This window comes from Cornus florida, unplaced genomic scaffold, assembly GCF_030987335.1.
Source record: "Cornus florida cultivar Cherokee Brave unplaced genomic scaffold, ASM3098733v1 CherokeeBrave_3.0.0_Hap2_Chr06, whole genome shotgun sequence".
NCBI classification, from domain to species: domain Eukaryota; kingdom Viridiplantae; phylum Streptophyta; class Magnoliopsida; order Cornales; family Cornaceae; genus Cornus; species Cornus florida.
This window is the reverse complement of record NW_026775576.1, coordinates 31416795-31432021: the sequence shown is the minus strand read 5'-3', so window position 1 is coordinate 31432021 and position 15227 is coordinate 31416795. Positions and strand designations below refer to the sequence as shown.

Here is a 15227-nt window from a genome sequence, read left to right as displayed (position 1 = left end):
GAGAGGGAGCACTCTTCGAAATATTGATAAGAAAAAGAGGCCTGATATGCCTCAACATATGGTAAGTTGGCTTTTCAATCACCAATCAAACTGGTGAGAGGCTAGTGCTCTCAAAGGGCAAGCAAGGGATTCAGAGAGAGATGCAATCATGCACTATCCAAAAAAATTCACATCATATCAAAAAATTAGAGAATTTAGTGGAGAAAAAAAAAAATTCAAACAGAGAAGATGACAACACCAAAAATAATATCACATCATGCCAAACAGTCCCTAGGTCTTCTTTAATCTTCTAGTTCTAATTTGTTTGTAAGCTATGTTTTTATTATGGATTGGTAGCAGGCTGGACTTTGGCTAATCTCAAATCTTTAAATCATGAACTTCTCAAACTAAGACTCATAACATAGTGATATGTTAGACTCAAACATTATGTTTCAAAATAGGGAAGAAACAGTCATATTATTGAATATTTGAAACTATATTTTTTTCAATAGCCGAAAATATATATATACATTCGAAATATTTACACACTTGTCTTGTAAGAACTAACATATAATGTTGGGTACATTATTGACCTTGTTCCAATGTCTAAGTTTGCTCCTCCATGACTAGATGAATACCCAATTCCTTGACCTTCATTGTTGATCTAATGGAAGGACTAAATGGGACGTAGTTAAATATTATAGAAGCTTCAATGCAAGAGCCTAGGCTGACCTTTGATGCCTTGTTCATCAAATTTTGAATTGGTTGATAGTCTTTAGACGACTCATCGTCATATTCCGTTGTGTTCATCAAAATGACAAGATCTGACACAGGATCCTCTCCTATTGAGTAATTTCGAGACAATCCAGTCATGAAATAACCATTGATTTCGAGATCAAATCCAATATGTGATACTCCATGGACTTCCAAAGCAGCGCAGATGACAATTCCTTTGACATTATTGTAAGAAGGTAGATGATCTACCAGCAAAGATACTGATAAAGAGCCCTCACCTTCACTCCTACGGCTAAACCATTGCGGAATCTCACTTCCCGAAAGAATGATAACACCATTTCCCTGTTCCATGCACACGTATAAATTAAAGATCATGTTCAAGCTGATTAGATCTTAATTCATACATATATATATATATATATATATATATATATATATAGAGAGAGAGAGAGAGAGAGAGAGAGAGAGAGAGAGAGAGAGGGAGGAAAATAAACCTGAATGTGATTTTGTGATGATATATTTGCCATGTTGTTCCTCTGGTCCATAAACAATAACTTGCGGCACTCACTGAATATGAAATACCGATTGTATGGACTACCTACAGTTGGTGGAATCCAACACCTTTCCAATGATTTGCAACCATGTGCATTCACATAAGTTATAGATGAGGGAAGTGAAGTCAACATTCGAAGGCTTGTGCAATGTTCCAAATAAAGCCGTTCCAGCTTCATGAGCTGACTGAAGCTTGCTGGTATGCTTGCGAAATTGTTTTTACTTAGATCTAACAACCACAATGAGGATAGGCGGCCAAAATCGCTGGGAAAGGATTCCTCTGATAAATTCCGATTGCTGAGATTTAAATGAGTTAAAGTGCTCAAATTCAACAGCAAATCCAGTTGCAAAGAAGTTGAAGCAAATGATCTCTTTCGCACCAACGAAAATGGCATCAATAATTTTGGCGTCTTGGCTGATGACCTTTGAAAATCACAAAGATAAAGGCCACGAAGTTTACTTAACTCTCTAACGGAGGTTGGTAACTGTTCTATAGCAGTTCCTCTCATATCAAGGATATCTAAATTCTTCATTCTAGAAAAAATGTTGCTTGGAACACTTTTAAGCTTTTGGCAATCCCCTAGAGATAAAAATCGAAGCCCTTCAAGATGCTCAATTGATGAAGGCAAATCTTTTATTGCAGTTTTGTCTAAACGAAGCTCCCACAAACAATCCATATGCCCCTGAATCTCTGGAAACTTCTCAAGTTTTGAGCATTCCGATAGAGTAAAATACTTAAGATTTTTCATTCTGATGCTTTTCGGGAGACACCTCAAATTTTTACATTTCCAAAGATCCACTCTAACAAGCCTCTCGTGAAACTCCAATCGACTGATGAACCTCAATAAGGTTTGTACAACCTCCAAGATTTAAATTCTCAAGACATGGGAGACCGGAAAAATCAGGAGTTTTGTACAAATATAGGGAGTGACTGAGATCAAGAAATCTTAACTTCTCTAGAAACTGTTAAGAAACAAGAAATAACGAAATAAAATTAGTTTCAAAACCCGACAATACTATTCATATGTAAATAATTGTGTCAATAAACTGTGATCATACCTTGATACTTGATGAAAGTTTTTTGATTTGGTTATGACAAAGGCGAAGGTGAACAAGATTTTTTGGATGGAAGTTGGATGGTAAAAACCTTGCCGAGTAACCATGCCAATCAAGATAACACAATTCGTTTGAAAGATAGGTCATGTGTCCACAAGATCGTATCCCACTGAGTTTGAGGCTTTGAGCAGTTTAAGTTTCTTCATCTTCACAAAGGCATCAAGGTTTACATGTAACTCCTCTGGTAGATGATCATGATGCACATTTAGCATAATACCTTGAATTGCTTCTGTCACCTAATTACCAAGAGCATAGTTTAAGTTACTACAAAATGTTAAAAATTAGAATTATAAAAGTTTACAACTGCATATATGGAGGAAAACAAAAATATAAAATGAAATCCATCTTTTTTGGCACTTGTATGTGGAAAGAAAATTATATGTAGTTAGAACATACCATAATGTCTCTAAGTACTTTATAGATATCTTCATTAAACCATAACCTACTGCGATTTCCAGCATCTTCAGGTGATTCTTGACGAACAATTTCCTTACCCATTTCTTGTATCAAATGATGCATCTGCAGCTCGTTCTTATATGAAATAGTTATCAAGGACCGTTCAATAAGAACTTGAATTCGTGGGTGAAACCCACTATTGCCCAATATGCTCATTACATAATCTTTATCGCACCCTACGAAGGAACAAGAGATATCGAGGAATAGATCCTGCTCTGTATCATTAAGGCCTTCAAATCTTATCTTTAGAACATTATAAATTTCTCTATTTGGAATTCTTTTCAAATTATCCAGTTCATGTTCCCACTCTTTTGTACTTCTTTTAAATAAAAAAGAACCCAAAATTTGAAGAGCTAATGGAAGGCCCTGGGCAGAATATATTACACTCCGTGAGAGTTCCAGGTAATCCTCTAAAGGATAGCTATTAGTGAAAGCATGCCAACTAAAAAGTTGAAGAGCTTCATCATCATTCAACAACTCAACCTTATATTCACCATGATCTACCTTGTGCTCCACCAACAAACGTTCATTTCTAGTTGTTACAATGATCCTACTTCCAAGACCAAACCAGTCATTTGCTCCAGCTACACTTTCTAATTGCTTCAAGCTATCCACATTATCGAGAACTACAAGAACCTTTTTGTAACATAGTCTTTTCTTTATCACATTGATCCCGTAGTCAACATTAAGCATCTTTAGATCTCCTTCCATTAGGATGTCATTCAAAAGTTGTTGTTGGAGATAAATTAGACCATGTTGTTGTGAAACTTCATTCACATTGGTAAGGAAACAACAACTTTCAAATTGATCAAATATTCGATTGAAAACAGCTTTGGCTATGGTTGTCTTTCCTATTCCCCCAATTCCACAAATTCCGATAATGCACACATCTTTTAACTCATTGTTTAGCAAAGCGATAACTTTGTTCACACGAGAATCTATCCCCACTTCGTACTTGGCAACATTTAATGGTATATGCCCCAATTCTTTTATGATCCCTTGGACAATTTTTCTGATAATCTTTGCCTCATGCCTATCAAGTAGAAAGCACATTAAAAAGATCAAGTGGGTATGATTGTACAAATAAAAAAAATGAAGTTACTATAATTAATACTTATATCAAATTTTATCAGAAAAAGAAAAAGAAAAAAAGAACAGGAAAACAGCAATAAACAATTGCATTCATAAATCATAGAAACAAATTATTACAACCATAACTGAAGTCATGATTTATATAAAATTCCATGTAGGGTCCGTCGGGGAGATGCACAAATAGTCCTGGTAAAACAGCGGTTTGGGATTGCTTTTCAAATTAGTTAGAAGCACTTTTATTTATTTTTTAAATAATATTTAGATATGTTTTGTAACTATTATAATAATTTAATTATGAAAAGTACTTGTTATATGTGTCACCAGCCTAATAATTTTTTTGACAACTCTAATAATATAAACGTTTTTCTATTCTAACCCCAACACCAATCAGGCCCGAAAAACAGCCACATACTAAGAGGGTGAGGAGATATAGCAAATATAGAGCCCAAATGCAAAAAGAAAGAATTATATATATATATATATATATATATATATATATATATCCACAAGGGGAAAGTCTGAGAAACACCCTTATAGTTTTAAATGTGTGCGAATTACACCCTTATAAATCCATACTTAGTTATGAAAATGTGCAACTAAACACCTCCGGTCAGAATTCAAGTAGAAAATGGACGTTAATTGGTCATGCACATGACCATTTTAAACCCTTTATTCCCAAAAATGCCCTTTTTATATTCCTTTACTACCCCTCACCATATATATATTTGTAACCCTAATCTCTCTCTCCCTCATCTCAGTCTCTCGTCTCTCTTCCTCCTTCCTCCTACAGAAATCTCGTCGGTCTCGAATCGATCAATCAATTGTGGAGTTCTTAGTTTTGATTGAGTGGCGATGACCTTCGGCGTGAATGACGATTGACGAGGACGACGCTGTGGTGCGGGAGTCGAGGTTGGCAATGAGAGACAGGAATGGGAATTACGTCAAATTTAGGGAATTAGACGGTTGTGGGGAGCCAGATAGTTTTGTTGGTCGTAGGGCCCAACCTTCGTCCTCTCTGACGAGATCATGCTGATCTATCTGGTGGTGGGCTAAAGTAGTGTTCTTGCTCAGTTTTTTGTGTGGTATTGTGTGTGTATATATATATATATATATATAACCTAAAATCAATCAGTAAAATAAGCTCCAAAAGTCCACAAATCCAAACCCCATAATTGAAAGATACATAATTTGAAATGTGAAGAGAGAGCACACCTCTTGGAATCTCTCGATAGTCTTGCCGATGCTGCGGCCTACTTCGGGTAACTACTTGGGGCCGAAAACAAGGGCGGCGACGCCGGCAATCACCACCAGCTCCGGCACCCCCAGACCGGACAAACAGTTGCAGGAGAGACCCCTTGATTTGGGTGTCTTTTCCAAATGGGCCGGTCCCTTCTTCATTGATAAGGTATATAAATATATATATATATATATATATATATATATATATATATATATATTATTCTAACTTGAAACGACGTGGTATTGACAAAGGTTTCTTGTCTTTTCCTACTTTATATTATTTTATTATTATTTTTAAATTATAAATAAAGAATTATTTTAATATTTTTATTCCTCAATAGAGATTCACGTCCAAAAAATACTAATCCACACCATTTTTTATTTATAGAGGTGGTGAACAAATAACGAGGAATTGTACACGCGACCCTATCCACAATCGTAAATGTAATATTTTCTACAATCAATATAAGAATCCTATTCGAAATATACAAATAAACACAACCAATTCAACGTGGTATGAATCATCATTAATTTATTATTTTGTTAGACAAAGTCGGTTATGGATCAAATTAGTCAATCAAAAAAGTATAACTTAATGGTAAATTTGTAATGACGATCTTAAATCAACCCACCTATCAATTAAATGTTGATGACTTCTATTATTATTATTTTTTTTACTTTTTATTTTTAAGTTAAATGAACTTCTATAACTTAATTATTACTCTAAATAGTGTGGATAAATTTCATATAATCCCCTAGTACCATTTTATAACAACTCTCTTTTTTTAAAAAAAAAATTATCAAAAAATTCCCTCAACTTACTTACTGAGTGAAGTTATTTTATGAATTATTGTCAAAAAAAAATTATCGAGTTTTATGCAATTCATCTAATCTTCCTTTTTTTTTCTTTTTTTTTTTGTGAAAATATTTTAAATTTATATTTTATGTTGCCAGTAACACCTTACTTTTAATTAAAGAAAAGTATCAAAAAATAAAATCAAATTAAATTCATAGTTATGGGAACTACATATATATAAGTTCAAATATTATATATTTTCTCATGTTTTATATTATATATATATATATATATATATATACTATTATTATATTATTTATATTATATTTTTAATTTTATACAATGTGTATATATGATATATACCAAACAATTAGATCGGCAAAAATTAATTTTAATTACAAAAAATAATTGAATGACAAAAATAGTAGTTTTTTACTTTTTTTTTTCTCTCATTTTGTTTGATTGAATCGGAATAAATAAAAGGAGAAAAGGATATTGCAGGATTTAACTATGCTATATATATGATAAAAAAAGAAAAGAAAAAATATGTAGTTACATTCATAATTATGAATTTATATATATATATATATATATATATATATATATATTTATGTTTTTCTTTAATTAAAAATATATTTGGTGATGACGTGACAAAAAATATAAATTTAACTATCAAAAGGCTACAAATCATGGGAATTTAAATAGAGTTCGTTTACCTAAATAGTTTTGACAAACATTCAGCTTTAGTCAAATAAGTTTCATTCTAATAATAAAGATTAAAAACTTACGTGAAACTAAATCATATTAAGAGCCCGTTTGGCATTAATGTTATAATAGATAAATAAAAACGCTTTTGTCACTAAAGCTGTTAGAGCTGTCAAAAAAAAAAAAAAAAATGCTATCGGTAAAAAATATAGTAGGTTTTTGGTGATACATTATAATAAGTATTTTTTATAATTAAATTATTTTTAAATTTATTGGATAGCATTATTTTTTAAAAACACTTGTATTTCTAAGTATTTTTTATAATTAAATTATTTTTAAATTTATTGGATAGCAATATTTTTTAAAAACACTTGTATTTCTAATTTTATAATAATATCTTTTAATATAATGTTACCATATTTGATAATAGATCTTTATAAAAGAATTACTAAAATTGCCTTTATAAAAAATAAAAAGTGATAAAATTGTTTAAGGAAAAATAATAATCTAAAATATACAACCTCTACTCGAAAAGTAATTTTAAAAGTTCAAAATTCTAGCTTCATTCGGGCTAAAATTGGTAACCACTAACGGTTACCAAACACACTTAAAGCAATTCTTTAAAATAAGAAAGTTTCTTTTTAGAGTTGATGAAAAGCAATCATAAACGGGCTCTAAATAGGATATTGAGTTGAGCCCGTTTGGGGTAGCTATTAGAATAAATAAAAAAATGCTTTTATCATCAATAGAACTGTCAAGAATTTGCCATCAATAAAAATGTTTGGTGACACATTATAATAATTACATTTCATTTCCTTTAATAGGATATTATCCAAACGGACTAATAGTCTAGTGGTAAAAATATATTTTATTTACCAAGATAAAAAAATAATAATACGAAAGAAAAAATAGCATGGGCTATTACGGCAAATTTTCTCAATAAAAAGAATATTATTTGATATTTTAAATTATGCAACATGTTACAGATGCCTTGATAGTTCAATGGGTTAGTGTCTCTTTAAATTTTAAAGTGTGAGGCTTCGACTTTTTAAATCTACTAATCTTTAAATTTTAGAGTGCGAGGCTTCGACTTTCTGAATCTACTAATCTAACTTCTAACTCTTCTTGTCTTGTAATAAATAAATAAAATTTGTTCAACCTGTTTGCTTCTAATTAATTATGCCAAAGTCCTTTACCTAAACTATTGCACATATTTCATATTGATATATATATAGAAGCAGAATAAACTTTTAAGAGTTAGTTATTACCTGTTTGGTATATTGTTTAAATTCCACCCGCTTAAGTTGGCTGCCTCTGCCAATGCTGCCCTCCACCTCTTCACCTTTTCCTGGTCCTCCCTAAAAGTTTCTTCATGTTGGACAAATGCTTCTCCAAAACTTCCATTTTGTTTTCGTACTTCTGAAGGATCAACGTCGTAGAAGATTGGCAAAACTGTCTGACCCAGCATGTTCTTGCATCCGATAATCTCTACAAGTTCATCCAAACACCATGCGGAAGATGCATAGTTGTTAGAGAAAATGATAACGGCTAATTCCGATTCCTTGATAGCTTTGAGAAGTTGTATAGAAATCGATTTTCCTCTCTTAAGTTTCTCATCATCTTTGAAGGTGTAAATTCCTTTCTTTTGTAGAGCCATATAGAGATGGTTTACAAAATTTTTGCGAGTGTCTTTTCCTCTGAAACTTAAGAAGACATCATAATTCCATCGTTGCAACGATGAAGAGGGAGAGGAATTAGAAGAAAAAGAAGAAGAAGCATCCATTGATGCTTGCTAATTTGTGAATGCAGAATTGTTCAGTATGTTATGATATTTCAAAGTATCACTCCCTCTTTATTATATATGAGTTGGCTAATTAAGCTTCTAACTTCGAAATTATTATTAGTATTATTATTATTATTTCCTCTCTGGGTAAAGGAAGGCGTAGGTGGGTCAAATTAGAACCTTCGGGTCCACAGTATTAGGTTATGAATGCACCTTTTGAGTATTAAAATCCTCCAATGTCACATGGGAAAAAGATTAACCTCTCATGTGTTGGACGGTCATTCTTTCTGGTTGCTAGAATTGTTAAAAGATGTAGAAGATTTGACTGAATGTCATCTTATTGGTTTGTGAAGAGTTCAAGTTATATCATGATTCCCAGTGGTATCCATTGCGATATCTGTTCGCAGTAGTGTAGAGAATTCGAACGAATATTGATATAAATTAGTTAGAGACAAAGCCAAGATTTATATGGGGGAGCAAAAATAAATTTTGGAAGACAATAGTGCATATTTTTAGTAATTTTAGGGGGGCTAATGCAATATTTTATGGGTATATTACTAAAAATGAATAAATTATAAGGATAGAATACTAAAAAAAAAATATTTCAATGGGGGCCATTGCCCCCACTGCCTTCAATGTCGATCTGTCCGTGAAATCAGTTCAATCGGCCCGTTCATAAAGGTGTATAATAGTGTAGATTTTTAAAAAATGGTTACAAACCAATAGATACGTCGAACTATGTATAACTAGACATTCAAATTATTAGATTATATTCCTTTAAATATATATATATATATATATATATATATATTATTAGATTTTACCTACGCTGTTAAACCCCCTTAACTATTACTTTTTTTTTTTTTTAGGGTACTACACCAGTACATTGTATAGCATTTATCAACCCAGTTGCGTTGAATAGTTTACTTGAATAACACTCATCAACCCCTGAAGGGCTAAACATAGCCTATAAATAGAATCCTTATTTACTTTTCATAATTCAATTCAATATACATTTTTCATTACTTCCAAGACAAATAAGTTAACAGATCGATTCAATATACATTTCTCATTAGTTCCAAATGCTTTCCACATACACTCCATATATGAGCAACCACTTACTTATCTTCATTACTCCTCTTAAGGGGAATACATAATTGAAGTGGTATCTATGTCCTTTAATAATTGCTCGAATATAATATATATATTGAAGATGCAAGAAATTTATATTTTCATTTCAACAGAGTTTCATTACACTTCAACAATAATCCCCCCTTTTTTCTTCTCTTCTCCCCTTCTATTTATAGACCAGTTTCAGTTTCCTAGAGGATTCCTAATTAACCTCTTCCATTGGGCTCATCCTCGAGGCTTTCGTAATGATGGGCCTGATCATCTTCAGGGGCTTTTCGCTTCACTCTTCAGCTTTAGGCCAGCCTTATGGAAGCTTGATCCGGGCCCAGGTCAATTACCAAGCCCATTCTATATCATGCAAGCCAGATCCGGCCCATGCCGCTTCTGGTATCCTCAACTGCCCCCATAATTGCTCCCTCATTAATTAGGGTGTAATTATTTACTGAGCTAATGATGGCTTGACGGCTGATGATGTGTCGACGACTCTAGGCAATCACATAGAGCATTGAACGGTCAGCCTCAGAATCAGAATCTTTGAAATTTAAATTTCTTTAACTTACTAACGCCTCGGTTGATGGGACCACTTTCTTTATATATATCGTTTCTTCACACTTACAGTCTTCCTTGTCGTACCTAACATATCTCGCTATCAATCCTTTCACAATCTATTATCTGCAGGCAATTCGAATCTTTTCTGGTCAAGCCAAATCTTCTCCGGTGAATCCTGTGAAAGATTCTTCATCTTCAGTTTCCTTGCAATATCCTTTGAGGTTAGTCTTATTGCCCCTCCCCTCCTAAAATCTCTGCATTCTTTGTCAAGGCTTATAATCACTTTCACCAAGCCCATCGATCTAGATGTTCTTCGCATGAAACTCCATCTTCCAAGTAATATTCATGTTAGGGAGTGCCCCACAAATGTAAATATCAGAACTGGTAAAGGCCTTCTTCCTGGTGAAACCTTATTTTGCCTCCATCATTTAAACATTCTTAGATTCCCTCTGCATCCTTTCTTTTGTTATGTATTCAATAGGTTGAAAATTTCTCCTCTTCAAGTTAACCCCAAATTTTTTAGGGTTCTATCCGTTTTGTTGCTTCTGAATCGTGACAGAGGTTTGGATCTTGATTTAATTAATCTTCTCCTTTGTTACAAAGTTAGCAAGATCAGGTTAGATGAGGCTTACTACCATTTTTATCCGTTTGAGAAAATGTCCATCTGTACGGACAAACTTAAATCTGAAAAAAGGTGGAAAAGAGGCATTGTTGGGGTTCGGGGAGCTTGGTTTGCTCTAGCAGCCAATGAATATCCTATCCTGAACGCCTTTGGCGAATGTTCTGTCTCTTCTTATAAGAAATTCAAGACTCATAAGGCTGATTGCCCTTGTGAAATTTGCATTCCCCATTTTTGTTCTTTTCTTTGCAATTCTCTAGGTATCACTTTGGATAATGAACTCAGTTACAACATTTGTAGGGATAGGATCACATACCTGAAGTAACACGTGCTGAGCAACGTCCCCTCTTGTTCGGAGCTTCTCACATCCGAAAACCTTAGTGACATTTCAGTCCTCGGTACCCCAATGAGTCAACTCCAGATCCCTTCCTTCAGTAGGAAGAAGGCTCCTCCTAGGGCTGTTACGACTCCTACATCTTTTTCTTCTCCAGCCTTAGCATCATCCTCTGCCACCACCTCCAACACTACTCCAAATACAATGAATATTAGCCCAATCGTCAATGTTTCTTCTGTCAATCCGAGCACCGCTCTTCAGACTCGGGGCCCCTTTGCCCCCGCTGCATCCACTCAAGACAAGGAGCGAGGAAAAAGGCCACAACTTGACAGTGAGGGCAATCCTGATGACATTCCCCTGACGAGGAGGGTTCGGACTTCTGGGCCGAACATGCCCATACCCCCTTAGATCAGACCGGTTGCTCCTTCTGGATCTGGCACGACCACTGCTTCTGCCTCTGGTGAGGCTCCATGGACTCCTCGATTTGTCCGAACGGATGGATCAGTTGTTAAACTGAGTGACACCATGTTCAAAGATGGCCTAACCGCCATGGCTTATTACAAGAACATGTGGTCCCCCAAAGATATTGAGGTTGCCAAAGCTCTTGCTCAAAAAGAAGTGTTAAGCCATTTTCCTTTGGCTGCTATGGAGGTAATTCCCTTCCCAGGTCTTAGTCACTTCAGAAGTATCTTCATTTTACAATTTCTTTGAACATACGTTCGGCTTAATTAGTATTTATGTATTATTTTGCAGACTCTGTTTGGCATGATGGCCATGCAAAAGCATGTTGAGGCTGCCAACGTTAAGGCACGAAAGTTCGCCAAAGACGTTGAAGTAGGTCACAAAGAGAACCAGATCATTAGCACAAAAAATGCTGAACTCATGGTGCAATTGAACAAGGTTGAGAATGAAAGGGATGGTCTGAAGAAGGAAGCAGACTCCCTTCAGGATGAGAAGAATATCCTTCAGATTGAGAAGAATATCTGGCAGACCGAACGTGAGTCACTTAAGGCTGAAAGGGACAACCTTCAGTGCTTACTTCATGACGAACAAGCGGAACACATGGCCTTTGAGAAGAGGGCTCTAGATGAGCGCAATGCCTTGCTTGGCATTATTGGCAAGGTTAATAGCGGGGTGACAGCTCTGTATGGTTGCTTCTCCAGAATCGGAGCCCTCAGATATGCTGAAGGGTTCAGAGAGGGTTATAATGACCGTCTTCCTGCTGAGGGTCAGATCGGTTCCACTCCAGATGACATTGACAATAGACTCCTCTCCTGTCGAGCATATCTTTGATGAATGCCAGGAGATTGCATCTTCCGGGGTCATCCCCTCTTCCTCCTCTGCTCAGCCTCTGGACGCTCCTCCCTTATCTACCGTGGTTTCTTCTATAACTGTTACCGAGGATGTTCCTTCTGTAGCTGTTACTAAAGATGTTCCCTCTGCAACTGTCACTGAGGGTGCTCCCTCTGCAACTACTGCTGAAGATAGAGCTCAAGTGAATGAGTTGGTTATTCAGCTTGACTCTCCCTTCCATGACGGTGTGACACCCCATAACAGTGAGGAAACTACTCAACACAGTCAAGAGGCCAATGGGGCAAATGCAACCAGCTAGGGCCCTTCTGATGCCTCCATCTTCTTATCTGTTCTCATTCCTTCTGTACACTTCATTTATGTAATTTCAAAATTCATTATGAATGAAATGAAGGATTTTTTACTAAACTCTTGCCGTGTAATTTTTTAATAAATTCTTACTGCCTTTCTTTGTGCATCAGCAATGGTGATCGATTTTGTTTTTTAGCAAATGCTTGGCGTTCGGCTCATAGTGCCAGCTGCCACTTACTTTGCTAAGTGCCTAGCGCTCGGCTAGAATGCCACTTACCACTTGGCTTTCAATGTTTTAGCAAATGCTTGGCATTCGGCTCGTAGTGCCAGCTGCCACTTACTTTGCTAAGTGCCTGGCGCTCGGCTAGAATGTCACTTGCCACTTTTACTTTTGTTATTTTTGGCAAGTTTTTGGCGTTCGGCTAAAAGTGCCAGCTGCCACTTACCTTGCTGAAGTGATTGGCGCTCGGCTAGAATGCCACTTGCCACTTTCACTTTAGTTTTTGGCAAGTTTTTGGCATTCGGCTAATAATGCCAGCTGCCACTTACTTTGCTGACTTCAGTTAATCAACCTCTTGAAAATGAATATCACTTTTATAAATCTCATAAATTTGTACATTCGCACGTATTCAATTGAAAATGAACAAAATCCAAAATTGAAACTCAACTTTTTATTGATAATACCTCTTCAGAGACCTAGCATTCCAAGGTTTATTAACCAGCCTTCCGGCCATGGTCTCTAGGGTATAAGCCCTTCCCTATGACTTTTGTAATTCTGTATGGACCTTCCCATGGTGGCATCATCTTTTTTACTATCCCCACCTTCTTTTTTAGAACTAGATCACTAGGAACAAAGTCTCTATGTTTCACTCTTTTGTTGTGACTATTCGCCAATGTTTGCTGGTAGGATACGAGCCTTATTACTGCAACGTCCCTTTTATCCTCTACCATATCAAGGTTCAACCTTAACATACTGTCGTTTTTGACTTTGACTCCATGTTAGGCTTCTGATAGTTGGAACTAAATGTTCAACCGGTATAACTGCCTCGGTACCATATGCCATTACGAATGGACTCTCCCCGGTCGGCCGCCTCGGGGTGGTTCCGTAAGCCCATAGGACGCTCGGGAGTTCGTCCAACCATTTCCCTTTATGGTCCTCCAGCTTCTTTTTGATACAAGCAAAAATTGTTCTATTTGTAATTTCTGCTTGTCTATTGGCCTGGGGGTGACTTACTGCTACTAACTTTTGATTAATTCCATACTCCTCCAGCAACTCTCTTACTTGCTTGCTGTCAAGGTTAGTCCTATTATCCATGACAATTGACCTCGGAATGCCAAAACGGCAAATAATACTACTCCAGATAAAGCGTCTCACATGAGTCTGAGTCATGCTCGAATATGGTTCTGCTTCCACCCACTTGGTAAAGTAATCTGTTGCCAGCAGCACATATTTGTTCTGAGCTCTTGTAGTTGGCAAAGGACCAACCACGTCCATCCTTCATTGTGCGAAAGGCCATGGTGTGGCCATTACGTGCAATTCCTCAGGTGGTTGGTGGATCAATGGTTCGTATCTTTGGCATTTATTACACCTTTTAGAGAACTCTCCCGCATTTCTTGACATGTTCCGCTAGAAGTACCCCTGTGTCATTGCTTTGTGCGCTAATGATCTTCCCCTGGAATGATTTCCACATATACCTTCATGAATAGCTCGCAATATCTACCGAGCCTCTGTGGGGGTGACACATTTCAAGTATGGCCCGAAAAAAGATCTTCTGTACAACTGGTTATGCACTATGGCATACTTTGCAGCATTCGATTTAATTTTCCTAGCCTCATCCCTTTGTTCAGGCAGAATACCATCTCGAATATAAATTACGATTGGATCAATCCAACTCGGCTTATATGGTATGACATTCACTTGCCAAGGATCGGAGCCTGAAGGTTCTTCGAAGATGGATGGCTGGCTCAGTATACCTATTAGAACCATCCTCTCCAATGTTTCCCCAGAACTCGAAGCACTACATGTTAGCCGATCGGCATCTTTGTTATGCCCTCTTGGTAACCGGATGAATTCAATTTTGTCAAAGCCTTTGGCTTCACACAGAATGGCAGAATGACATGCTTCCATCGTTTGGTCCTTGGTTTCGTACTCACCATTCACCTGCCGGACAATCAACTGTGAGTCACTAAAAACAGTTAAGTTTCTGACCTTCAACTCTTTGGCCAACTTTAGTCCACTCAGCAACACCTCGTATTCTACTTCATTATTAGTGGCTCGGAATTCAAGTCTGAGCACTTGACTCAAAGATGTGCCCTCTGGCATTTGCAATTTGATCCCAATGCCTGCCCCCATTTGATTGGAGGAGCCATCTACATAAAGTTTCCATGGACAACTTCTAAGTTCTTCCTCTGCATCTTCTGAATCACACTCCAGCAAAAAATCAGCCACCACTGGCCCTTCGATAGCTGTTCTGGGCTTATTTGTTATGTCAAATGAGCTTAACTCTATGGCCCATTTCGTCATTCTCCCCAAGAGATC

General features: G+C 36.2%; 1 protein-coding gene across 1 annotated transcript; it reads right to left on the bottom strand.

Moving 5' to 3' along the window:
- Positions 1–437: 437 nt before the first annotated feature.
- Positions 438–8453, bottom strand: LOC132313919 (disease resistance protein Roq1-like). The gene is made up of 5 exons (XM_059812853.1): positions 7939–8453; positions 2779–3871; positions 2326–2618; positions 1209–2229; positions 438–1056 (listed from the first exon to the last, which is right to left on the bottom strand). The coding sequence occupies exons 1-3, from the start codon at positions 8451–8453 to the stop codon at positions 2466–2468; spliced, it is 1761 nt and encodes a 586-aa protein (XP_059668836.1). The 3' UTR covers positions 438–1056; positions 1209–2229; positions 2326–2465.
- Positions 8454–15227: the final 6774 nt, after the last annotated feature.

Coding starts and splice junctions, on each gene's coding strand:
- LOC132313919 (XM_059812853.1), bottom strand. CDS start 8,453: ATGGATGCTTCTTCTTCTTTTTCTTCTAATTCCTCTCCCTCTTCATCG. Junction 3,872..7,938: donor TTAAACAATATACCAAACAG/GTAATAACTAAC, acceptor TCTACTTGATAG/GCATGAGGCAAAGATTATCA. Junction 2,619..2,778: donor AAGTACTTAGAGACATTATG/GTATGTTCTAAC, acceptor CTTGGTAATTAG/GTGACAGAAGCAATTCAAGG.